The sequence below is a fragment of the Peromyscus californicus genome, unplaced genomic scaffold (genome assembly GCF_007827085.1).
Source record: "Peromyscus californicus insignis strain IS unplaced genomic scaffold, ASM782708v3 Scaffold_4__1_contigs__length_199733344, whole genome shotgun sequence".
NCBI classification, from domain to species: Eukaryota; Metazoa; Chordata; class Mammalia; order Rodentia; family Cricetidae; genus Peromyscus; species Peromyscus californicus.
This window is the reverse complement of record NW_026294562.1, coordinates 50,403,709-50,431,231: the sequence shown is the minus strand read 5'-3', so window position 1 is coordinate 50,431,231 and position 27,523 is coordinate 50,403,709. Positions and strand designations below refer to the sequence as shown.

General features: G+C 41.3%; 1 protein-coding gene across 1 annotated transcript; it reads left to right on the top strand.

Moving 5' to 3' along the window:
• The first annotated feature begins 345 nt into the window (after positions 1–345).
• On the top strand, positions 346–19,876 carry LOC128094824 (membrane-spanning 4-domains subfamily A member 6B-like). Its single transcript, XM_052713397.1, has 7 exons — positions 346–1,835; position 1,957; positions 4,812–4,946; positions 7,149–7,205; positions 10,104–10,307; positions 18,458–18,559; positions 19,309–19,876. The coding sequence occupies exons 1-7, from the start codon at positions 1,690–1,692 to the stop codon at positions 19,402–19,404; spliced, it is 741 nt and encodes a 246-aa protein (XP_052569357.1). The 5' UTR covers positions 346–1,689; the 3' UTR covers positions 19,405–19,876.
• The last annotated feature ends 7,647 nt before the right edge of the window (positions 19,877–27,523 follow it).

The window sequence follows — 27,523 nt, the reverse complement described above, 5'->3', positions numbered from 1 at the left end:
GCAAACCTCATGATGTCATTGTTTTTCTCTGCTGAGTAGTATTCCATTGTGTATATGTACCACATTTTGTTTATCCATTCTTCAGTTGAAGGGCATCTAAGTTGTTTCCATGTTCTGGCTATTACGAAGGATGCTGATATGAACATAGCTGAACAAGTGCTCCTGTGGTGTGGTTGAGCATTCCTTGGGTATATGCCCAAGAGTGGTATAGCTGGATCTTGGGGGAGATGGATTCCCAGTTTTCTAAGGGTCAGAAACACCATAAGAGACACGTCTTTTTTTTCTCGTCTCAGTACTAAGAGGAAGCTCAAACTCCATTCCCTACTCTTTCCTCCCTGTACATCTTCACTATCCAAATTCCTGGCTTCCCTATGGCCAATTCCAGTCAGCTAGTCACTGGCTCTGGCCCCTGATTCAAGGTATAACTTTATTGGGCAGGCTTGGGTGGGTCAAAGTGCCATCAAAATATCCCACAACACCAAGCTGAGCTTAGAAACCAATTCCACAGGCAACTTGGTTCTTCCAGTTAACAAGGACATGGTTCTAAACTTGAACCTCAGATTATTATGACTTCAGGACCCCACACCACTGCATCCAGATGCTTCTTCACACTAAAGAAAATCAGAAACAGGATGCCATTGACAGATGACAAAAATGGGAGAGGAACCAGAGTCAGAGACAGCTGGGGTCCAGCACCCAACTGTGTGTAGGCAACTGAGTAATAATAAGACCTTTAAATATTTGTTTCACATTGATTTTATGTCATCATACAAACGTGAATTACTTCCACATGTACATCAAAACTTTGACTCTGGATTTTCTTACTGATTATGATTTTGTTCATTGAGAGAAAGGATTGTTTTGAGGATTGAAAATACTGCAAGATCACTTCTACAAAAATATGATAAAATATGAAGTGCTAATTCTAAAAGCAGTTCTTTTAGACACACAAAATACACAAATAGAATTAAGTATTTTGAGTGCTATTTAGCATGAATTACAAAACATTGAAGGTTGAATTTTAATATCTCATGATGAGCAGAGTAAGCTGAAGGTGAAAGTCATTGAATAAAGAAAATGCACTTGAAGTAGGTAGAATTGAGGAAAGAGCTGGAGCTACATTTTGCAAATTATGTGTGAACACTTAGGTATGAACACAGGAACCTCTGGGAATTCATGCTGTCCCTTCCTATGATGTGTTTATTATCTGAAAAAAAATCAGTGGGCCATGTCTAATACTATGAGGAAAGACCTCAGGAACCCAAGGTATAGTGGTTTTTCATTTCTCTGTACCACCAGCTTCTTCTGACAGAGGACAGGTCCAAGAATCCAGAGAGATGCACAGTCTGGGAGGTGGCAGCAGAACCTGGGAGCATGGTTTGTTGGGTTTTTTGTTTTGTTGGTTGGTTGGATATTTTTGGATTCAGAGTAAAGTATTTAATTTTTTATTGAAAATTCATGCAATATATTCTGGTCCTCTCTTCCCATTAAACTTCATACTCTCTCTCTCTTTCTCTCTCTCTCCCTCTCTCTCTCAAACTAATAGGTAAACAAAAGCAAACAACCAAACATAAAACAAAACCAATTAACCAACCAAACAAGCAAAGTAAAACAATAAAACTCCTACAATGATCACAGTTCTTTTAAAGAGCTCAGTGCATTTTCTCTTCCAGCTGTGGAAGCTCTATCATGATCCCACAAATTGTGACCAATGAGACTGTTACAGTGATTTCACCAAATGGAGCCAACTTTCCCCAAACAGACAAGCCCCAGCCTACTGAGCAGAGGCAAGAGAGCCTGAAGAAATATCTAAAGGCAGAGGTCAAAGTGATTGCGTTAAATCCAACTCAGAATGCTCTAGGGTGGGTGGAGGGCAGAGAGAGGAGACACTGTGTCTTAAGACTAGAAATAGATTTGGGGTATGGAAAGCCTTTGGTTTTGACACAGTGATCACAGAGTGGTCTGTAGACTAGTAGAAAGCCTTTGGTAAGCTGCTTATATCTCTAAGACTTTCCAAAAATTGACAAGTATTTCCCCTTATTGCAAAAATGAGTCACTGAGATTTTGTTATTTAAATAATTTTTTGTTTTCATTTTTGGAGAGTACTTGTTAGTATTTCATTTATAAAAATAGTTTGTAGATACATTATCGGTGCTCATTGAGTGTAGAATACCCTTCTCCTCTTTAGAGAGAAGAGATGGCACAAAAACACCATTTGTTTGTCCCTCTGTGCTCATCCCAACTAACTAAAGGCACGTTTTTGGGTAAACGAAAGATATGAGAAAGAACATATATTTTGTGCTGTGGGATGGTCTGTATGTCAAATGTGTTGCTGATTGGTCAATAAATAAATCACTGATTGGCAGTGGCCAGGCAGGAAGTATAGGCGGGACTAACAGAGAGGAAAATTGAGAGAACAAGAAGCTGGGGAGGGAGACACTGTCAGCCGCCATCAGGATAAGGAAGATGTAAAGTACCGGTAAGCCACAAGCCACGTGGCAAGGTATAGATTAATAGAAATGGATTAATTTAAGCTGTAAGAACAGTTAGCAAGAAGCCTGCCACGGCCATACAGTTTGAAACCAATATAAGTCTCTGTGTTTATTTGATCGGGTTTGAGCGGCTTGGGACTGGCGGGTGAGAGAGATTTGTTCTGACTGTGGGCCAGGCAGGAAAACTCTAGCAACAAATGGCGTCCAACGTGGTGGCAAGAGTTTCCACCTAAAACCTGAGAAAAAAGATTCTAAAACGGAGCTAAAAACAGCTTCCTAATTGTCTCTCTCAAATGAGCGGCAGCTGCCGGTTTGAGCTACTGGCGGGTTGCTGGCGTGCGCGCTCGACCTGCAGTATGGCGGGAATGAGGCCTCTGCAAGTGGCACATTAAGCTACATTGTGGATTTAGCCTTTGCTACTACAAAACAAAAAAAGAGGTTTCTGGGCTACACGCTGCTTGGATAAAAGCATAGACCCACGATAGCTCCCAGAGCTGGTGGTAAAGTACCACGCCATGTTGGGAAGCTGCGGTGGGCGGAGCCAGCAGCCACAGCTGCTGTAGCTTAAAACAATAGATTCACAATAAGACAGATTCAGATGTAATAGTTTAAAATGTGTGTAAAATATACGTAGGCTTGAAAGAGACAAAAAAAGGTGATATATACAGTATAGAAACAAATACATGGTTTTAAAAAATAAAGTCTTTAAAGAGACAGTAAAATTAATATAAAAAATAACCCACGTAGAGATGACTATTACACAGAGAGTCTGGATTGTGTTGTCTTTGGGATTCTTAACTACAGAGAGATGTTTGATTGTAAAGGAAGCTGAGTTAAACCAGTACGTATATTTTAAAGATACTTTGACTTCAAAATCTGGATGTAAGGATATGTTGCTTTGGAAAAGAGTCTCTTTTGTTTCCACAGAAAGCAAGAGGCTATGGATTTGTTCCAGAGTAAGATACATCAGGTTTGACCAGCCAAGACCCCCTGAAAGGTCTCCGATGACACCATGGCCCAGATGATCCAACATCCAGAACCGTTTCAAGACAACTGGCTCAGATGATACAGCCTCACAGACTACTCCATGATCCTAAAATTTTCTTTGTTTCCCCAGAAGATACAGCGCCCCCCTCCAGCAGGAAGTAGTAAGAGAAGCTACGCCCAAATTCCCAAATATACCAAGCTGACTTTGGAGATGTGTAAAGGTTAAAACCTTCCTTTTTAAGAAAAGAAAAGGGGAGGTGCTGTGGGATGGTCTGTATGTCAAATGTGTTGCTGATTGGTCAATAAATAAATCACTGATTGGCAGTGGCCAGGCAGGAAGTATAGGCGGGACTAACAGAGAGGAATACTGAGAGAACAGAAAGCTGGGGAGGGAGACACTGCCAGCCGCCATCAGGATAAGGAAGATGTAAAGTACCGGTAAGCCACAAGCCACGTGGCAAGGTATAGATTAATAGAAATGGATTAATTTAAGCTGTAAGAACAGTTAGCAAGAAGCCTGCCACGGCCATACAGTTTGAAACCAATATAAGTCTCTGTGTTTATTTGATCGGGTTTGAGCGGCTTGGGACTGGCGGGTGAGAGAGATTTGTCCTGACTGTGGGCCAGGCAGGAAAACTCTAGCAACAATTTTGTGCTGTTTTTCAGTGTTGTCTGTCCTAACACTATCTTCATGGGCCTCTGTATCACCCAGTTTCAGAACTTAATGGAACTGATGGCCTTGCCTTGGGCATACCATCATCTGGATTCCTTTGAACTACATGTAACAAAACTTTAAAAATTGCTTAACCAAACTTATAGGGCTGTGAGTCTGTGAGGGAAAGGAGGATGTCAGGAAGACAAAAATTGCCCTTTAGTACAGAGGCTAGGGACCCCCAGACACATGGACGGAAACCTCTGTGGAGCTGGGCAGATAGGCTGGTTGTATGATGTGTTCTATGGGCTCTGGGTGAGGAGGAAGAGGTTTCCACCAGAAAGTGCTCAGGGTGGAAGGACTTTCAGATCACTCTTCTTCCCACTAGAGGGAGCAGGAGACTGACTAACTGGGGACTCAAAGCTCAGCCCCAGCCAGGAGATGCTAGGAAGGGTCTTGAGCATGCCAGGGGGGTGTAGACAAAAATACCTGAAGGTGGCCTGAGGCTGTGGCAGAACCACATGCCCTACAGAATGAACTTTCCTCTTTCACACCCCAGAGATTTTGCAGTGCTAACAGTGATGTTGTAGAAGGTGAAAATACATCAGCACCATGGGAGGAGTGGAGAGGTTCTGCTTGTCATTGCTGACTTTAATCTCCCATCTCTCTTCCTTCAACAGGCGATCCAGATCATGTGTGGTGTGATGGTGTTGAGTCTCGGCATCATTTTGGCATCTGTCCCCACAGTCCCACACTTTACCCCAGTGTTTTCTGTCCTGTTAAAATCTGGCTATCCATTTGTAGGAGCCTTGTTTGTAAGTAGAGTTTTATGGGGAGCCAGCTGGGGAGAACAGAGGAAGGAGAGGTCACCTATCTCAATTTCTGTTTACTTTGAGAACGAGGTCGATGGTAGATTTTGTTCTTCTGTATATCACCCACAGACAATCCTGATGTATTAGGGAAGAGGTTATACCATTCTGAAGATTCTATTCATCTACTTCAAATAAGCATTTCTGTTAATATCACCTTTTCATCTCAACCTGTTGAGCTATGATGAGTATAGAGGCTGAGTAGGTTTAGGGAAAAGTCCAGAGAGTGGAATCCACATGGTCTAGAGCTTTCTGTATAGTGCATTGACACCCAGTGGACCATACTGCAGGAAGAATCATTTTTAGAATCTGGCTCTGTTGGAAGCACGTGAGGTGATAGACTAGAAATTCTTCAGAGACTGCTCTATGTCTGGGGTCAGGAGAACACGAAGATCCTTGTCTCAGAGGACAGCTCTCCTCTAGATTGATTTGGATGAGTCTCAGGCACAAGTGAGGTTTCCTGTCTCTGTGGCTTCCCATCGGCTTACTGCCGCTCAGAAATGTTTTTTTTTTCCTCCTTTCCTATGTTTCTTTCTTTGATGCATCCACAGCTCTACCTTTCCTTCTGTTGTGCCGATGATTTTTGCGTTAGTCATCTCAGGCCAATACAACGTCTGATTCCACCAGTTTTTCATGAATGTCCTCTGTCCCAGGTTCCATTCAAAGACACTGCATTCCACTAGTTGTTCCAGAGTCTCCACTAGACTTCCTCATTTGGATCTTCTCAGGCTTTCCCTATCCTTGGTGACTTTGACAGTTTCTGAGTTGTGCTGGTTAGGATTTTGTGAAATATTTCTACGTTTGAATTTGTCTGATATCTTCTTAATCTTTAAGTGAGCACAGAATGGTGACTGTTCAGGTGACAGCAGTGATATGCCATACTGTCTGGTTCTATGAAGGGTGCATACTGTTTACATCATTTCACTGTTGACTTAACCTGGATCATGGGGCTGATGTGGTGATTCCTAGGTCAGGCTGTTACTTTATTTTTTCCTCCTCTCCATATTGTGCTCTTTACATATCACTAGCATCCGTTGCATTAATAGAGGCACTTGGTAACTGTTAGTTTTATTTATTTTTTAATAAATAAAAGAGTCATATTGAAAGACTCTGCATGTGAGGCTGTGGATGTAGCTCAGCAGTTGAACACATGCATAGAACGCACAGACCCTAGCATCACAGAGATAAAGACTCAGCATTCATTTATGTGGATAAGCTACTTAACTTTGGAGAATAGAAATCATAAAATTTCTAGCTTTTTTTAACATTTCTAAAGATTGTTTGCTACTTGATTTCCTTTAATTTATTGGATGAGAGAAACTATTTCTTGATTTTCTGAATCATGTTAAGGGTTTCTCATCATCCAACCTTATGCTTCCTTTTGTTCTCATTTCGCATAGTCTCTAGGACCAGCCACTGAAAGTTCTATTTCTTTTCTTCTGTGCTTGTTAATATCTTCCCTTATTCAAAACAAAACAACAACAACAAAACTAGTGCAAGTTGATCTCAAACTATCACAAAAATCTGAAGAAAGATGTACTCTCCCAAACTCATTTTAGGACACCAGCCTTGTCTTGACACTAGGATAATGGTGTAATGCCAGCCAAGAGCATGACCGGAAATGGATAGTGGGCCAACATTCTAAAGGATGGTAGCTGCAAAACTCCTCGAGAAAATACTAGCACATTGAAAACTGCATGTTAAAAAGATACTGCAACATGTTCAAATGAGATTTACTGAGAGAAGTTTGCATAGTTTATACAGAGTGGCATAGCTCTTTTAATGAAAGAGGGGACAAAAATCCCATAGCTGTTTTCCATTCTCTCTCCCTGTAGGCCAATGCCTCAGGATCTAAAAAGCATCTGATTCTGAAATTTTCCTTTCAAATTAACAAAATATGTTTTTATTACCTCTTAAAGTTTTTTTTTATCAATTTTAATGGGATAGATTTCTGTTCTAATCTACCTAGTCTTGTGTTTTCTGAATAGTACATGGGCAATGATACTCCTCTGGGAACCCAAGTTTATCATTGGTCATTTGTTCTTTGAGGATTTCCCATGGAAGTTTGTCATAAAACCCAGAGAGTAATGCTATAGTCACTTTGTACATAGAAATTGATGTGATAATACTTTTCTCTTGTCTGAGCAGTTTATCATCTCTGGAATTCTGTCAGTTATCACGAAGACAAGGTCAACCAAGTCTTTGGTGAGTACAAGAGTCACAACCCGCACCAATGGTGATGAAACCCAGACCCTTCACGGCCAAGCTTTCCACGTTGAAATTACAAACTGGGAATCCGTGGCTGATATGTAAAATTAAATTAAATTATAAAATTTAAAAAAAATAAAAAAATGAAAAAATAATAATTACTTGTTCTCTACATGGGCTAATTCTGGGTTCTCCATATCCCTGTTTAGAGCATATTCTTCCTGTCATGGTGACCAAAATTATAGTGTGCCTTATGCCCGAGACCAGTGCCAAGGAATCTCATGTAAAACTCCTGCTTTCTTATGATCCCATTGTGTAGGCAGCAGGCTCTGATAATTAACCTTGATCATCAACTTGACCTGATTGAGGAGCATCTAGGAGATTAATAAAGACCTCCCAGGCTGTTCTATTTCCAAAATGTGATACTGTCATTCCTTAGCATAAATACCCAGATGGAATAAACAGGGGAAGTTGAAATGTGCTTAGCATAGATATCCTCTCACTCTGCTTCCACGACCACCATGGCAACCATGACTACCATGCTGTGAGCTGTTCTGTTCTGCCACACCAACCCCACAATGATGGGCTGAGACTCTGAACCTGTGAACAAAATATATTTTGGTGCTTAAGTTGTTTATATGAGGCATTTTGTCATAGCAATGAAAAGTCTAACATAAAAGCTTTCAAATTTTACTCTTTAGTAATGAAGCTAATGTCCTTGTTTTTAAAGAGTTGTATTTGTTGTGGGTATACTATATAATCTCACCACTTAAAATCCATGAAAAGTCCCAGACAAAATGTTCACGTGAGAATCATCTCTCATTTATATCTCCATAAAGGTAATGTTTTTGCTGGGATTGAGTATGCATTTTTGAACAGAATATTTGAATTCAGAAAGTCTCAGTAGTTATGTGTTTTGGCTAATCATTCGGCTTTACTGACTTTTAACTTTTTCCAGGGGAAAACTGAAGTCACTGAGGGAAGAAAGACGGACTATAGGAAGAATTTTTTGAGATATGTAAAGATACACTTAGTCATCAGTCAAATCACATTCCTCAAGGAGTTGATTCAGGAAGTCATGGAAGAGAATACCATGTAATGCAACATCTTGGGGATTCAGTAGTTAAGATCTGACTAAACCAGTCTCTCAAATATACAGAGTACTACTTACTTTTCTGTTGCTGTGGTAAAATACCACATCTAAAACAATGGAGGATATAGGTGGTCTCTAGGTAGAATAAGGCTCATGAAAGACATTTAAGCTATGCTGGAGAATGTTCTTTTCATCCTATGTATGGAAACTAAAGAAGAATGTCAGCTAGAATAAACCTAGTTTGTTCTAAGAACATACATACGATCAGCATCCTGATATCAACAATTGTTAGAGGAGTCCAAGAGTTTGACTTTAGTCACTATTTGTGGAAAGTAGCACTCAAAAGCATCAAATCATGAGTGATTTGTACAATCAGTCTAAAATATAAGTATCCTGAAATTAAATCACACTCCAGTGCAAGATACCTTGGTACACCCTGGAAATACTTACCTGTAACCATAGCTTTCAGACAGGTCTTAGCTCAACTTTCATTTTCTGTAAGTTGAGGAAGAAAGGAAGCCACTATTGAGAAAAGTTTATTTATTTTGCTGACACTATGAACATTGTAGAGATGAGATCCAAAGTGAACATTGGGAATGAGTACTCAAGAACAATGAAAGACCGTGGAACTCTGGCACTGTGGCCTCAATTTACCAACATCTAATTCCAAATCTGTTTCTTTCTGTCTCGCACTGTGTCCACAAATGACAATATCCTTAGTCACATGTCTAGATTTCTATCTACATCCACCTACACATGGCCCTGGTTATAGCCAATCATAAGCCTTTCCAGACTTTCAAAGCCTACTTGACACTGAGAACAAAGTCCCCACACTCAACATTCGTCATATGAGCTTCTGAGGTAGTATTCAGGAATGAACTGCTTTACCTGCCTTTTCTGTGTGGTTGATGCATCCATGTGTGGGGTGTGGTCAGAGTATGTTATTCTGAGTATATTAGGTGGTATTAGGTGTATCCAAGTTCAACTCTTGGGATAACTCAAATCCAAAAGAGGAATGCTTTGTTTGGGCTCAAAATTTGGAGGTTCAATAGTGCATGCTTTTGGTGGATCCATTTGTTCTGAGCTTGGAGATAGGCAGTGAGTGTCTCATGCTGAGATTGCAAAGCTGTGTGCCACACGGCAGTAAGGGAGAAAAGAGAGATTAAGATGAAGGTACCATTTCTGATATACCCCCTTTGTAGGTTCTTCTCTGATGACCAACCTCTGATCAGGAGGTGAGGCCCAGTACTTCCTAGAGGTTCTGACATCTCACAGTAACATTTACCTGGGGACCAGGTCTTTAATACTTGGGTCTCAGGCTGCAAGAATTCCAAACTACAGCACTGGGGATGTGGAGGGACAGGAAACACAGCTGGTGTCTGCACCACCTCCTTTGCTCACACTGTCTTGAAAATTTTCCAGTTTTTCATTGAGGGGTTCTATTAAAAGTCATGGGTGAAGATTTTCCAAGGGAATATATTCTTTCTCTTTATTGAAATCCTGTTTGCCCACCCAACTGCCATTTACGCTTTGGGTTGGTGTGTTCCTAGACATTCTTTGGGCCAGATACATATTGTAGAGGTTGGGTAAAGTGGTCTGAGCAAATATTATCTAGGAAATGGAGCATAGGGAACATAAGGATGGAAAAGCAGGGCCTCTCCTCTTTCTAGTGATCACAATTACGACTTAGGGAGAATAGGGAAATAAATTATTAATCTCTCAGCTCCTAATGAAGACAAATGAAGAATTGTGGTGCAACATCTTGGAAAAAAGGTGTAAGCGTAACCTGTTGCTCATTTCAGGTGGACGGCAGCCTGACTATGAACATCCTGAGTGTTTTATTTGCTTTCATCGGCATCATTATCCTCTCTGTCAGCCTGGCTGGTTTGCATCCTGCCTCAGAGCAGTGTGAGCAGAACAAGTCACCTAAACCAACTCAACAGTTTTACTACCATCATTCCTTCGAAGTCAGCAATGACTGCTCTACCCCCAAGGCTGTTTTGACTGTAAGTATTTCTAAAGACTGCATTGAAAGTTTTTAGTTTTTACAAAATAATGATCTTTTTCCTATCTTTGAAAATCTTTCATTCTGTCTGGTTGGAGTTCTTAGGGGAAAGTCAGGGCTGAATAAAGTAAAGGCAAAGAAGAGCATGGGATTAAAAGTCTAGAATAAGGGTTTACATGGTAATAGTGAGAAGTTGTGGGAAAATTCCCAAATAATGTAGGGGATGAAATCATAAAGGTTTTTATTAGAGCTTCTTAAAAATGGAAAATAAAGTTTCAACTTTAGAAGCATGAATTATGAGAGCTCAAACCAAGGACTTTGACCCATTCCTTTTTCTTAGAAGGAAGTAATGCAATATGACTAATAGTAATAATATACCTTCTGTCAGAACATCCAAGGACATACATTTAGCCCCTAACACCTAGAGAGAAAATCTGGAAAGACAACAGTGAAGATACTGCAGAATATTTATTCCCTTTGGACAATAAAAGTAAGAAAAAGCAATCTGGATAGTGGCCAGATGGTCAAGTCTGGTCAACCTCAGGCTTTCTCAGTTCCTTGCAGAGTTGGACTCAGTGAGTCTTCCTTATTAAGAAACCACAATAAGAAAGGGTATATTCAAATTAGATACAGAACAATGGGAGTAAATTACCATCTGGAATAACTAAGCCTGACTTTAGAAACCTGAAGCATTGAGGAGGAATCTGCATGGACCACAAAGCATGAGAACATGTTGGGATAGTTTCACATTGTAAGTCAGAGAGTGGGTTGAGTGTATTTGCTGGGACAGTGTCTAGGTAATGGAGGCATGCTCTATCTCCTCTCTGCCTGTGTGTGCACAAATGAAGAGTGTAAAGTATGACATTCATCTTCCTTCCTATCAAGCAGCCTTCATAAAGACAGAAGTCAAGGACTGTGTTTTCTTAACCTAGGCACTTTGGGGACTGATTTGTGATGTTACAAACTACAGAAATTGGGTTGTTTTTCTGCATTTTACCATTGCAAAAAGGCCAAAGAATTATAACCCAAAGAAGAAGGTTCTATCGGTGATGACTTTTACAAACAGCTGGCACAGTCAGAACATCACTTGCCCTCACAAGTCTCTGTGGAAGAAATATACACATATATGATAAGTGAGCTGCCAGAAGCCAGAGAAGCAGAGACTTGCTCAGCTTCCCATTAAGGGAGTCAAGAGCAGGAACTGCTGATTGTCCTGGCAGTCTCTAGTCCTCTCTTCTCCCTCATTGATGTGAACAGGGTAGTCAGGGATCCCTACCCAAGGTGAGAAGATGAGAAGCAGTGGCATGAAACAGCTTCATTGACTTAGTTTGTCTTTTTTTTTTTTTATTTCTTTTTTTTTTTTTTTTTATTAATTTATTTTGCAATACAATTCAGTTCTACATATCAGCCACGGATTCCCTTGTTCTCCCCCCTCCCGTCCCCCTCACCTTCCCCCCAACCCCCCCCCCCCATTCCCATCTCCTCCAGGGCAAAGCCTTCCCCACAGACTGAGGTCAACCTGGTAGACTCAGTCCAGGTAGGTCTAGTCCCCTCCTCCCAGGCCGAGCCAAACAATCCTGCATAGGCCCCAGGTTTCAAACAGCCAACTCATGCAATGAGCACAAGATCTGGTCCCACTGCCTGGATGCCTCCCAAACAGATCAAGCCAATCAACTGTCTCATCCATTCAGAGGGCCTGATCCAGTGGGGACCCCTCAGCCATTGGTTCATAGTTCATGTGTTTCCATTCATTTGGCTATTTGTCCCTGTGCTTTATCCAACCTTGGTCTCAACAATTCTCGCTCATATAAACCCTCCTCATTCTCGCTAATTGGACTCGCAGAGATCCACCCGGGGCCTAGTCATGGATCTCTGCATCCAGATCCCTCAGTAGTTGGATGAGGTTTCTAGCACAACAATTAGGGTGTTTGGCCATCCCATCACCAGAGTAGGTCAGTTCAGGCTGTCTCTCGACCTCTGCCAGCAGTCTGTTGTGTGGGTATCTTTGTGGATTTCTGTGGGCCTCTCTAGCACTTTGCTTCTTCCTATTCTCATGTGGTCTTTATTTACCATGGTCTCCTATTCCTTGTTCTCCCTCTCTGTTGTTGATCCAGCTGGGATCTCCCGCTCCCCCAAGCTCTCTTTCCCTCAACCCTCGCCTTTCATTACCCCCACTCATGTCCAGGCTGTTCATGTAGATCTCATTCCATTTCTCTGTCATTGGGTGATCCCTGTGTCTTTCTTGGGGTCCTGTTTTCCAGGTAGCCTCCCTGGTGATGTGAGTAGCAGACAAGTCATCCTTGTTTCATGTCTAGTATCCTGCTATGAGTGAGTACATACCATGTTTGTCTTTCTGAGTCTGGGTTACCTCACTCAGGATGATTTTTTCTAGATCCATCCATTTGTCTGCAAACCTCATGATGCCATTGTTTTTCTCTGCTGAGTAGTATTCCATTGTGTATATGTACCACATTTTGTTTATCCATTCTTCAGTTGAAGGGCATCTGGGTTGTTTCCATGTTCTGGCTATTACAAACAATGCTGATATGAACATAACTGAACAAGTGCTCTTATGGTGTGGTTGAGCATTTCTTGGGTATATGCCCAAGAGTGGTATAGCTGGATCTTGGGGGAGATTGATTCCCAATTTTCTAAGAAAGCGCCATATTGATTTCCAAAGTGGTTGTACAAGCTTGCATTCCCACCAGCAGTGGAGGAGAGTTCCCCTAGCTTCACATCCTCTCCAGCATAAGGTGTCTTCAGTGTTTTTGATCTTAGCCATTCTGACAGGCGTAAGGTGGTATCTCAGAGTTGTTTTGATTTGCATTTCCCTGATGATTAGGGATGTTGAGCAGTTCCTTAAATGTCTTTCGGCCATTTGAGTTTCCTCTGTTGAGAATTCTCTGTTTAGTTCTATAGCCCATTTCTTAATTGGACTGTTGGGCATTTTGATGTCTAATTTCTTGAATTCCCTATATATTCTGGATATCAGTCCTCTGTCAGATGTGGGGTTGGTGAAGATCTTTTCCCATTCTGTAGGCTGTCGCTTTGCCTTGTTGACCGTATCCTTTGCTCTACAAAAGCTTCTCAGTTTCAAGAGGTCCCATTGATTGATTGTTTGTCTCAGAGTCTGTGCTACTGGTGTTCTATTTAGGAAGTAGTCTCCTATGCCAATGCGTTCAAGACTACTTCCTACTTTCTCTTCTAGCAGGTTCAGAGTAGCTGGATTTATGTTGAGGTCCTTGATCCACTTGGACTTAAGTTTTGTGCACGGTGATAGATATGGATCTATTTGCAGCCTTCTACATGTTGATATCCAGTTTTGCCAGCACCATTTGTTGAAGATGCTTTCTTTTTTCCATTGTGCACTTTTGGCTTCTTTGTCAAAAATTATATGTTCATAGGTGTGCGGATTAATGTCAGGGTCTTCAATTCGATTCCATTGGTCCACATGTCGGTTTTTATGCCAGTACCAAGCTGTTTTTATTACTGTAGCTCTATAGTAGAGCTTGAAGTCAGGGATCGTGATGCCTCCAGAAGTTGTGTTATTGTACAGGATTCCTTTGGCTATCCTGGGTTTTTTGTTTTTCCATATGAAGTTGAGTATTATTTTTTCCAGGTCTGTGAAGAATTGTGTTGGTATTTTGATGGGGATTGCATTGAATCTGTAGATTGCTTTTGGTAAGATTGCCATTTTTACTATGTTAGTCCTGCCTATCCATGAGCATGGGAGATCTTTCCATTTTCTGACATCTTCTTCAATTTCTTTTTTCAGGGACTTAAAGTTCTTGTCATATAGGTCCTTCACTTGCTTGGTTAGTGTTACCCCAAGGTATTTTATGTCGTTTGTGGCTATAGTAAAGGGTGATGTATCTCTGATTTCCTTCTCCGCTTCTTTGTCCATTGTATATAGGAGGGCTACTGATTTTTTTGAGTTGATCTTGTATCCTGCTATGTTGCTGAAGGTTTTTATAAGCTGTATCAGTTCCTTGGTGGAATCTTTGGGGTCGCTCAAGTATACTATCATGTCATCTGCAAATAGGGAAAGCTTGACTTCTTCCTTTCCAATTTGTATCCCCTTAATCTCCTTATGTTGTCTTATTGCTCTGGCTAGAACTTCAAGTACTATATTGAATAAGTATGGGGAGAGTGGACAGCCTTGCCTCGTTCCTGATTTTAGTGGAATTGCTTTGAGTTTCTCTCCATTTAATTTGATGTTGGCTGTTGGCTTGCTGTAAATTGCCTTTATTATGTTTAGGTATGTTCCCTGTATTCCTGATCGCTCCAATACCTTTATCATGAAGGGGTGTTGGATTTTGTCAAATGCCTTTTCTGCATCCAGTGAGATGATCATATGGTTTTTTTCTTTGAGTTTGTTTATATGGTGTATTACATTGACGGACTTTCGTATGTTGAACCACCCTTGCATCCCTGGAATGAATCCTACTTGATCATGGTGGATAATTGTTTTGATGTGTTCTTGGAGTCTGTTTGCCAGTATTTTATTGAGTATTTTTGCATCAATGTTCATGAGGGAGATCGGTCTGTAGTTCTCTTTCTTTGTTGTATCCTTGTTTGGTTTAGGAATTAGGGTAATTGTAGCCTCGTAGAAGGAGTTTGGTAATGTTCCTTCTGTTTCTGTTGTGTGGAACAATTTAGAGAGTATTGGTATTAACTCTTCTTTGAAGATCTGGTAGAATTCTGCGCTGAAACCATCTGGTCCTGGGCTTTTTTTGGTTGGGAGACTTTTAATGACTGTTTCTATTTCGTTAGGGGTTATTGGACTATTTAAATAGTTTATCTGGTCTTGATTTAACTTAGGTATGTGGTACCTATCCAGAAAGTTATCCATTTCTTTTAGGTTTTCCAGTTTTGTCGAATAGAGGTTTTTGAAGTATGACCTGATGATTCTCTGGATTTCCTCAATGTCTGTTGTTATGTCCCCCTTTTCATTTCTGATGTTGTTGATTTGGATGCTCTCTCTCTGTCTTTTGGTTAGTTTGGATAAGGGCTTGTCTATCTTGTTGATTTTCTCAAAGAACCAACTCTTTGTTTCATTAATTTTTTGTATTGTTCTCTTTGTTTCTATTTTATTGATTTCAGCTCTCACTTTGATAATTTCCTGGCGTCTATTTTTCCTGGGAGATTGTGCTTCTTCTTGTTCTAGAGCTTTCAGGTATGCTGTTAAGTCTCTAGTGTGAGATTTCTCCAACTTATTTATGTGGGCATTTAGTGCTATGAATTTCCCTCTTAGTACTGCTTTCATAGTGTCCCATAAATTTGGATATGTGGTGTCTTCATTTTCATTGATCTCTAGGAAGTCTTTAATTTCTTTCTTTATTTCTTCCTTAACCCATTGGTGATTCAGTTGGGTATTATTCAGTTTCCATGAGATTGCAGGTTTTCTGTAGTTTTTGTTGTTGTTGAAATCCAACTTTAGACCATGGTGGTCTGATAGAACACAGGAGGTTATTCCAATTGTTTTGTATCTGTTTAGATTTGTTTTGTGGCCAAGTATGTGGTCAATTTTAGAGAAGGTTCCATGGGGTGCTGAGAAGAAGGTATATTCTTTTTTGTTAGGATGGAATGTTCTGTAGATATCGATTAAGTCCATTTGAGTCATGACATCAGTTAAGTCCTTTATTTCTCTGTTAAGTTTCAATTTGGGAGATCTGTCCAGTGGTGAAAGTGGGGTGTTGAGGTCTCCCACTATTAACGTGTGGGGTTTTATATGTGATTTAAGCTTTAGTAATGTTTCTTTTACATATGTGGGTGCCCTTGTGTTTGGGGCATAAATATTCAGAATTGAGACTTCATCTTGGTGGATCTTTCCTGTGATGAGTATGTAATGCCCTTCTTGATCTCTTTTGATTGATTTTAGTTTGAAGTCTATTTTGCTGGATATCAGGATGGCTACACCTGCTTGTTTCTTAAGACCGTTTGATTGGAAAGTCTTTTCCCAGCCTTTTATTTTTAGGTAGTGTCTATCTTTGAATTTGAGATGTGTTTCTTGTATGCAGCAGAAAGATGGGTCCTGCTTTCGTATCCATTTTGTAAGCCTATGGCTTTTTATAGGTGAATTAAGTCCATTGATATTGAGGGAAATTAATGACCAGTGATTGTTCATTCCTGTTATTTTTTGGTGGTGATGTGTGGGTACTTCTATATGTTGGGGTTTACTGCTGTGGCTTTATCTGTTGCCTGTGTTTTCGAGGGTGTATCTGACTTCCTTAGGTTGGAATTTTCCTTCTAGTGCTTTCTGTAGGGCTGGGTTTGTGGATAAGTATTGTTTAAATCTGGCTTTGTCATGGAATGTCTTGTTTACTCCATCTATGGTGATTGAAAGTTTTGCTGGGTATATTAGTCTAGGTTGACATCCATGGTCTCTTAGTGTCTGCATTACATCTGTCCAGGTTCTTCTGGCTTTCAAAGTCTCCATTGAGAAATCGGGTGTTATTCTGATGGGTTTGCCTTTATATGTCACTTGGCCTTTTTCCTTTGCTGCTCTTAATATTCTTTCTTTATTCTGTACGTTTAGTTGTTTAACTATTATGTGGCGAGGGGACTTTTTTTGGGGGTCTAGTCTGTTTGGTGTTCTATAAGCTTCTTGTATCTTCATAGGCATTTCCTTCTTTAAGTTGGGAAAGTTTTCTTCTATGATCTTGTTGAATATATTTTCTGTGCCCTTGAGTTGGTATTCTTCTCCTTCTTCGACCCCTATTATTCTTAGGTTTGGTCTTTTCATGGTGTCCCAAATTTCTTGGACATTTTGGTTCATGACTTTGTTGGTTTTAGTGTTTTCTTTGACTGATGAATGTATTTCTTCTACTGTATCTTCAACGCTAGAGATCCTCTCTTCCATCTCTTGCATTCTGTTGATTATACTTGCATCTGAAGTTCCCAATCGTTTTCTCAGATTTTCTATTTCCAGCATTCCCTCTGTTTGTGTCTTCTTCATTTTTTCTATTTCCCTTTTCAGGTCTTGGACTGTTTCCTTCATTTGTTTCATTGATTTTTCTTGATTTTCTCTCAGTATTTTATTGTTTTCTTCCAGGACTTTATTGATTTCTTCTAATTTGTTTGCCCTTTCCTCTAGTTGTTTACAGCGTTCTTCACATTTTTTTGTCTTTTCCTCTACGCAAGCCTCTAGCTTCTTCATGATGTCATTCATAAGGCTGTTTTCTTCTGCTTCTTCCAATTTCTGATGTTCTGGTCTAGGTGTTGGAGGAGGGCTAGGGCCTGGTGATGCTGTATTGCTATTCATTTTGTTGTATATGTTTCTGCCTTGACGTCTGCCCATCTCCTTGTGGTTCGTTCTTGGCCTTATCCGCACACTTGGTTCAGACAGACCAGTGTTCCAAAAGGGAAGTCAGTGTTCCAAAAGGGAAGTCCGGAGCAAGATGGGAGCTGGGGGCCGGCCTCTAAGTCTCAGGAAGAGGCTTGGGGCTCAGGCGGATGGGCGTGGTGGCAGGGCGTGGAGACTGCAGGGTCTGCCAGGGGTCTTGGAGAAGGGGATCCTTCCCGGTGGGGCTAGCAGGGAACCTGCCCGGTGGCCAGAACCTGGGGCCGAGTTGGGCAGGTCTTCCCTGGAGTGGCTGGTGCCCAGGGATGGGGTCTGGGGCAAGGAAGGGTACTCACGATTGTTCCAAAAGGGACGTCCGGAGCAAGATGGGAGCTGGGGGCCGGCCTCTAAGTCTCAGGAAGAGGCTTGGGGCTCAGGCGGATGGGCGTGGGGGCAGGGCGTGGAGACTGCAGGGTCTGCCAGGGGTCTTGGAGAAGGGGATCCTTCCCGGTGGGGCTAGCAGGGAACCTGCCCGGTGGCCAGAACCTGGGGCCGAGTTGGGCAGGTCTTCCCTGGAGTGGCTGGTGCCCAGGGATGGGGTCTGGGGCAAGGAAGGGTACTCACGATTGTTCCAAAAGGGACGTCCGGAGCAAGATCTAGTTTGTCTTTTTTACCCATTTCTCCTCAAGGAATGAAGAGACCAGGCATCGATTTAAGCCTAGTTTTGGGGAATCCATGTCACTTCTTCATGGTGTCCTTTTCTTCACTCTCTGATAGTGGTGATGGTTTCATCTCTACAGTCACTTCCCACCAAGGCATGCAGGCTTTAGCTGACATAGTCACTCCAAACTCTCTTCTCCTGAATTTAGGGAGCACTCTTGTTGATGCTGATCTGCAGTGTGTTGGAACTTGGTATGGCTGTGCTCACTACCATGTTGTGGTGGGAACAGGATCACTCTGACTTCTCTCGGGTGAGTATGTTACAGGCCTCCCAGAATCTTGTCTGGTGTTCCTCTGGGATGTGCTGATCTATGCCATGAATGCAGATAGAATAATCAGTTACCATGATGTGAACAGGTGGTTTGGACAGGAAGGTAGGACAGTAGGTGAAGCGGTAGAAGCTAATTGTGTAGCTGATGTGGATTATCTGGACATGAAAACAGGTGACCCTAGCACATCACCTGGTTCTTTCCTTCCCTTTTGCAAACAAAGGAACTGAGGCTCTAAGAAGTTAAATTTGTCTCCTGGGATTATGTTGTTTGCTGGAGCCGATGCCTCCCTTCTAAGTAGGAATACTTTCTCCTACAGAGACAAGTCTCATTAAAATCCTTGACTTGGTAAAGACCAATTGCACACTTGAATTTTTCCTACATCAAAGATACTAAGGCAATGACGTTTAATAATTGAGTATAACCCTTCTCAGCCAGCTCTCAGAGTGCATGTCTTCAGTAACTGAACCAAAGAGGTTTACTCTAACCAGATCCTTAGCTAGAGTATAGAATGAAGATTAGATTATATGCATTAAATATGTGCATAACTTAATGAGGTGGTATTCCCATCTTGGAACAGCTAAAAATTCTATGTACAACACTGAATGAAATTCTATCATGTATCTACATGTGTCTATGTATCTATCTACCTTCCTAAATGTATACACATATATATATTTGTGTATATATATTCATTTGTAATCTGAAATCACATGTGCTCTTTATTCTAGAATGTGATTTTCCTGTCTTGTAACTCAAATAATGGATCCAACACGAAATCAAAGTCACTGTGTAACCCTGCATATGAGAAACAATTAGTTTCTTAAGAATAAAAAAAAAATTGGAGCTCTACAGCAGAGAGTCCATCTTCATGCTAATGCAGAAAATCCAGCCATCACAAGGCAGCAATGCTAAAGGTTCCTAAAATGTGGCTGTTTAAAAAGTGAATACCAGTAATGTGTTGAATGGATGTGTTCAGTGACTCACTCTTGATTTTCATGATCTTGGCATCATCCAAAGCTCAGACCTGCAAATAGTGGCCAAAGAGACACAGGTATTTCTTGGAAATCTAAAATAATGTTTCAGGGGATTGTGGTAGAACAAAGGAGTAACATTTTCTTGTCCCCTAATAGTGAACAACAATTGTTAACCATTTGGTCCCTGTGTTCAGAATCTCTGTGTTGGCATGGGTCTTTCATCATATCAAATTTATTCATTAGTACATAGAAACAAGTGACCTGCAATAAAGTCTCAAGAACTATACATGCTGTTTGTTTCAAAATAAAGTATTTTTGTGATTATATGGTCTATTTGTAACAGTTTTTGTTGTTGTTTTGCCTTTAAGCATAGATAAAGCCCCCTGTGATACATAAACCCATCATTTTCATATCCCTCTGTTGTCTATCAATAAAAAAAAGACATGGAAAGACAACTTGGAATATAACTTTGTCGTGTGTGTGTGTGTGTGTGTGTGTGTGTGTGTGTGTGTGTGTGTTAAACTGAATCTGAATGAACATTCAAAGGTTAGCAATATATTTTTTAGGTGTCATATAACATACCTATTTCTAGGATTACCAGGACAAATAAGAAACATTTCTTCAGTTCTTATAGGAGGATTGAGAGATGTCTCAGCAGTTAAGCTCACTAATTGGTCCTGTAGAAGACCTGAGTTTAGTGCTCACCACCCAAATGGCATCTCATAAACATATGTAACTTCAGTTCCAGGTTATTTGACCCCCTCCTCTGATCTTTGTGGGTACTAGACATGCATGTGGTGCACAGCCAAACATCCATGTAACATATGCATACAACATAAAAACATATTTAAAAAGAAATTTGTAGTTAAATATGGAAAGTGGAAAATGACAATATAATTAGGATCATATTGTATAAGTCATTAATGTCTATTTGAGTCCACAACAAAGTATTCTGATTCTTGTTTTCTGCCTCAAATCATTTATAGAAGAGGAGAGCCTTTCTTTGAGACATGTCCCCCAGCCCTTGGCTACTGCCAATCATGTGACTGATCTTGCTTCAGCAGAGGAAGGAAGGCCTACCACCTAGGAATCATAGTTGGTGTTTTCATCATTGCATCCCCACTCTAGCTCAGCCGTCACTGTTAGCATCAAAGATTCCAAACAGCTCATGAGCAAGGAGACATCATTACCAACACTACAGAAACTGAATGGACTTAAAGTCACATAGTGATCACCATTGTGCAAACAGTTTATACAATTAAATGAAATGAGAACAAATAGTAGGAAGATAAAAAAAATAATAAAAAGCAACTCAAAAATAACTACTACAGAAGAATTTAAAATATGAATGGTCACATAACAAGTGAAGGAATGGTAGCAATAGTCATAAGAGAGTGCTTCACTGGTGAATTAATTTCAATATTTAAAGCAAAATACACCAATCTGAAGGTACATTGGTTCTGTTGGACCTTATAGACAGGTATGGAGAGAAAAGCATTTACAGGATCAGTTGCTGCATGCAGTACCAGGAGATAACTTATCTGACAAATAGATAAAGAAAGAAAGAAAGAAAGAAAGAAAGAAAGAAAGAAAGAAAGAAAGAAAGAAAGAAAGAAAGAAAAAAGAAAGGAAGAAAGAAAGAAAGAAAGAAAGAAAGAAAGAAAGAAAGAAAGAAAGAAAGAAAGAAAGAATTCACATTGTATAGCAGCAGCAATTTGATCCACCACCTAATTAGACAAAACTGTCATGCTCTAAGGTTTATCTGTCTTCTGCACAGGCCAAACAGGAAAGTTAAACAGAGATGTAGTTGAAACCATTACCTTGCATCTTTCAAATTCTTGGTGGTGGCACTCTCTCTGTAATTTTTCCAAGGACATGATTACTGACCTTGACTCACTATTTTCTCAAGTAGAAGCACATATAACAGCTTCTACTGGCCTTTCTAACCACAATATACCTCACTCCACAGGCCAGGAAACCAATGTGGAGATTCTACCAATTTCTCAGTATATTTACTCCAATTATGCACAGTAATTGAGGATATAACCACTGGATGCATTTGGGGATACACACACTAGTCTGGTTATATATTTAGAAACAAAATTGAGTTGAAGTCTCATCATTTCATCAGGACCCTCTCTCACATTTCTGCACCAATTTACAGAAGAATACCACTCATTTTTAATTGAGTGCCTTCACTTATTACAGACCCCCTTCAAGGCTGAGACACAACCAATCATATAGTAAGTGATTGTTAGGGACGAATAGGGTATGAATTAATGAAATAGAGAACTAAAATTACCTACCACCATAGTTTAGCCAGGAAGCAGTCTTTTCCCCAGTTGTATGTACTGTTCTCATGCTCACTTACCCCCGGGACCCTTCAGAAAGATCAGCAGCTTCTGCTGTTCCAGGAGGGTAGGACCCAACCACCGGCTGGCCTAGCTGGAAGTCCTTCTCACTCCTTGGGAAGTTCATGGTCAGTAGTATGTTGTCTGTGTAATCCTTGTGTGTCCAGCTGCTACTTTTGGTACCAGAGAAAAAAACAGAACACTTTCAAATCTGTTACCATCAGTGCCAATATCAAGCCACAAGGGATTCATGGTTTCTGAGAATAGATAGAAACATATCCAATTTCTGTCTGTTTTAACTAAAGACACACTGTAGATCTCCTTATAGTCCAAGGAACCAGTTCAAATAAATCATGATGTTTTACAACTGACCTCAGCAATGTGGACAGTGTTAGTGATGTTAAAGCAATGATCCTCAGCCAAAGAAATCTGGGTGATTTCCTCTCAGATTAAAAAGGAAAATGCTAATTGATAACTCATGGCAAGACTTTAGGCATGGCGTTTTCCACTTTTGCCTTTCCTTTAGCTTTATATACACTGACCTTCCCATAGCTCAGTTCCTCTCATTCTCCTCACTGGGCTCCTTCTCAGAGACAAAATAAGAACCTAGGATGAGGTATGGTTTCTTCTTAAATTTGCATATTTTCAGAGAAAAATCACAACAGTTATTGCCCTTTCTACTACATAGACTGTACAGTTCTCATAAAGACTGACTTGCTCCTATGTAGGCATGTGACAGAAACATCACCAAGAGTCCTGTGTTGGCCATCTGCTTCCTGTTGTTTACCTCACTCAACCTCACAGAGGACCATCTGAGGGATTGCAATCATAGTACTCTATCTGTAAGACACCAATCTCTCCCTGCTTTTTACATGCTAATGATATGGACTCAGCCCAAAAGTCCATCAACTAGTGAGTAGATAAGGAATTAATGGCATATATACAGAATCAAGTAATACTTGACCATAAAGAAAAGTGGAATCCTCTCATTTTCAGAAAAAATATATATAGAATATGGAGGCATCAAGTCAATAAAATAAGAAAGACACAAGAACACAGTGTTCTCTCATACGTAGAAACAAACAAAGAAACTAAGAGCCCCAATGACGAGAAGAAACCATGGGCCAGCTAGGCACCATTAGGACAGGATGGTTGGAGATGGACACACACATACTTGCCCAGGGGCTTTGCCCTAGGTGGAAGGAAGAAGCCATGGGCCTGTCTAGCACCAATAGGACTGGGTGGTTGGATGCCATTGTGGCAAGCAAATATGTGACGGGGTATTGGAGAATAAGAGGGGCGGAATTGTTCATGTTGTATGGAGAGAGTCAGATCTGAGAGGTAAAGGCATGGAGGAATGGGCTGATGTGGGAGGCCTGCTTGCCACCCAAGGCCAAGGTCATATCCAGTCCTGGGCTGCTACGAAGGACCATGTCTGGGTATGTGAACCTGCTGCAGCCAGGGCCTGTGTTGAGGTCCATGGCTCCTGTTACCATCAAAAGCCATGCTTCTGCCTGTGGTCTGGGCCACCACCTGGGGCCATGTCAAAGTCCAAGGACCATGTTGTTTCTGGTCCCATGCCAATCTGAGAGGCCTGTGCTGCCATCAGGGCCATAGTGACATCTGGGTCCAAACTGCTGCTGCTGGCCATGTCGGGATCCAGAATCCATGGTCCTGCCACAGCTGGGGTCTGTGTTCCAGATTGACCCCACCCCTCACTGGCCCTGGGATAATGGAACCTGATAACCCTGGCACTGGAGAGCTGGTCCTACCCCTAATAGAAGATCTGCCCCCTTCCTTCCTCCACTTGGGAAAGCTGGGATCACCCCTCACCAGGAGTGTGAGAGAGCTGTCTCTGATTCTCACTCTGAGGGGAGTGGTCACAGCAGTCTAGTGTGGTGATATATTATTTGTGTGCCCTAATACAGCCTGTCTGGCGATCACAGGACAGAGCCAGCCACTATATTAAACATAGAGGTTAGGCAGTGGTAGTACACGCCTTTGACCTTAGCATTCAGGAGGCAGAGATCCATTCAGATCTCTGTGAGTTCAAGGCCACACTGGGAACACAGCCAGGCATGGTGGTACATGCCTTTAATCCCAGCACTAACCACAGAGGTCTGGAGGTCTGTACAGACAGACAGAAAATGATAGAACTGGGCAGAGAGAGGAAGTGATGTAGCTGGATGTGGAAAGGAAGTAAGATTGCAGCGCACACAAGGCATATATGCATGGGTATACAGGAAGTAGCTTTCTCTGGAGGCTGAGGAGTTGATGAGGTGAGGTTAGCTGGCTTTTTTCTGTTTCTCTGGTCTATCAGCTTTCACCCCAATATCAGGCTCTGGGTTTTTTTTTATTAATAAGACCGTTTAGCAATTCGAATAACAACCCAGTCAGACTAACTCAGCTACTACACAGACACACATTCAGGGCTTTGAGTTGGCCCATCATCTACCTCATCTATGACCTGCTGGAGTGCATGAAGGGACCACTCTGAGGATCTCCATGACTAGGGGTAACAGCAGGATATCCGAGAGGAGTTTCAGTGAGGGTCCAGTACTGATGGTGTACCAAAAGCTAGAGGCCTTGTACCTGACCAACAACACATTACACAATGATCATTTACAAGTAAAGCTGTTTGGACAAAAGGGTACACTGTGTGATACACAGTGTTAGAATTCCTAGCCACTCCCCCATGATCGATCATGTGCTGGCAAGAAGTTTAGTCATATCAGAGCCTTATGTCCTATGTAATCCGTGCACTACGTGATCACATAATCTTTGCTCATGTGTGGCATAGCTACATAAGCCCATATACACATGTGCAGGAAGAATCTTTGAAAGCAGATTCCACATGTCCCTCCCTCTCTTCCTGCACGATCTTTCCATAGGCCTACGCACATCCCTTCTATTTCCTCCCCTTAATAAACTCTTATAGTGGGTTTTGCTGTACCTCGTGGCTTTTCTTGCACAGTAAACAGTGCTGCTTAATGAATAACATTGTGCCACTTAATAAATTACACAGCAGCTCCCAGTGCTACTAAGATGAATGAACAGGTGATGGAGAAGTGGGAAGATGGAGGAACAATGTGGTTTTTGTTTGTTTCCTTTATTGTTTTTGTTTATTTTGTTCATTAATATTCTTATCGTATTTTGTATTTTTACCCTATTTTTATTATTTCTTTTTTAGTTTTCCTTTGGAGGACACTATAACGGTGAAGGGCAGAAATTAGTGGGATTGGAGTACATGGTGTAAAATTCCCAAATAATCAATAAAAATAATTATGTTCAAAAAAGACCCAATGAGATCAAAGTAGGATGAAACAATTAGAGACTGGGATGGATGGAGGAGGCTGGGAGAAAGAGGAGTGGGGGGAGGAGAGTGGATTGATATTGTCCTAGTTAGGGTTCTGTTGCTGTGATAAATATCATCACCAAAAGCGCCTTGAGGAGCAAAGGGTTTATTTTAACTTACAGTTGTAGGCCATCATGAAGTTAAGTCAAGGCAGGAAATGGAGGCAGAAATTGAAGCTCAGGCCATGGAAGAATGCAGCTTTTGTGCCCCATGGCTTGCTCAACCTGCTCTCTTATATCCAGGACTACCCAGCCAAGGGTAGCACTGCCCACAGTGGGAGAGGCCCTTTACATCAATTGTTGGTCAAGAGAATGCTCCATAGGCCTGCCCACACTCCAATCTGATAGAGACATTTTCTCAGTTGAGGTTTCTCTAGCCATATAACTCTAGCTAGTATTAACAACAACAACAAACAGTAACAACAACAGGACAGACATAGGCAACATACAGTGTATGGATATATCACATTGAATCCCATTAACCTGTATAATAGTTAATGTTTAAAATACCAGCATAAAGCTAAAATTCATACTGACAAAAGAAAGACCAGATCTAAACAAGAGTGTAGTCTCAACAGCATTTTTCCTTGTTCCTGAGTTTCCCCAAGTACAACACCTACATCTCAGCTCTACTAATTCACACAATCAGCCTGGTTTAATGTATCCCATGTCATTTAAGCTACACAGTCCTTGTTTCATGTTATTCCATGACTGTATAGAAAACTTACAATCATATGATTTGGGGCAGTTTAAAACAACTTAATCACAAAGCTTTTAATGGACATTTCATTGGCTTCACCCCGCCCTGCAACAAAATACATTTTTATTCTCAAGTGTTCACATTTGGTAGTTATAAATCTTTTTTATATGTTTTTCTTTTTTTTATTAAGACATCTTCTATTCATTTTACATACCAACCACAGATTCCCCTGTTCTCCCTCCTCTTGCCTTTCTCCTCAACCCACCCCCATTCCCACCTCCTCCAAGGCAAGGTCTCCCATGGGGAGTCAGCAGAGCCTGGTACATTCAGTTGAGGCAGGTCCAAGCCGCTCCTCCAAGCACCAAGGCTGTGCAAAGTGTCTCTCCATAGGCACTGGGCTCCAAAAAAGCTGGCTCATGCACTAAGGACAGGTCCCAGTCTCACTGCCTGGGACCCCCTACACAATTCAAGCTAAACAACTGTCTCACTTATCCAGAGGGCCTTGTCCAGTACCATGGGGGCTCATCAGCTATTGGCCCACAGTTCATGTGTTTCCACTTGTTTGGCTAGTTTTCTCTGTACTTTTTCCAGTTATGGTCTCCATATCCCTTGCTCATAAAACCCCTGCTCTGTCTCATAGATTAGACTCCTGGAGTTTGGCCTGGGACCCGGCCATGGATCACTGCATCTGCTTCCATCAGTCACTGGATGAGGGTTCTATGATGACAGGATATTCAGCCATCTGATCACCAGAGTAGGCCAGAGTAGTCCAACTCAGGACCCTCTTGACTATTGTCAGTAGTCTATGGTGGAGTCATCCTTGCAGATTCCTGGGAACCTCCCTACCACTCTGTTTCTCCCTATTCCCATGGTATCTCTTTCCTTGCTCTTCCACTCTGTTCCTGATCTAGCTCAACCTCCCGCTCCCCTAAGCTCTCTTTCCCCCAATGCTTGCCCTCCATTACCTCTCCCATCTCCCCCAGTTTGCTCATGTAGATCTCATCCATTTCTTCATCACTGAGCGAGCCATGCATTCTTCCTACGATCCTTCTTACTAGCTAGCCTCCATGGAGCTGTGGGTTGCAGTCTGGTTATCCTTTGCTTTAGATATAGTATCTACTTATTAGTGAGTACATACCATGTTTGTCCTTCTGAGTCTGGGTTACCTCACTCAGGATAATATTTCTAGTTCCATTCATTTCTCTGCAAATTTCATGATGCCATTGTTTTTCTCTGCTGAGTAGTACTCCATTATGTATATATACCACATTTTCTTTATCTATTCTTCAGTTGAGGGGCATCTAGGTTGTTTCCAGGTTCTGGCTATTACAAATAATGTTGCTATGAACATAGTTGACCATGTGTCCTTGTGGTATGATTGAGCATTCCTTGGGTATATGCCCAAGAGTGGTATAGCAGGGTCTTGAGGAAGATTGATTCCCAATTTTCTGAGAAACTGCCATACTGATTTCCAGAGTGGCTGTACAAGTTTGCATTCCCACCAACAGTAGAGGAGTGTTCCCCTTGCTCCACCTTTTCCCCAACATAAGCTATCTTCAGTGTT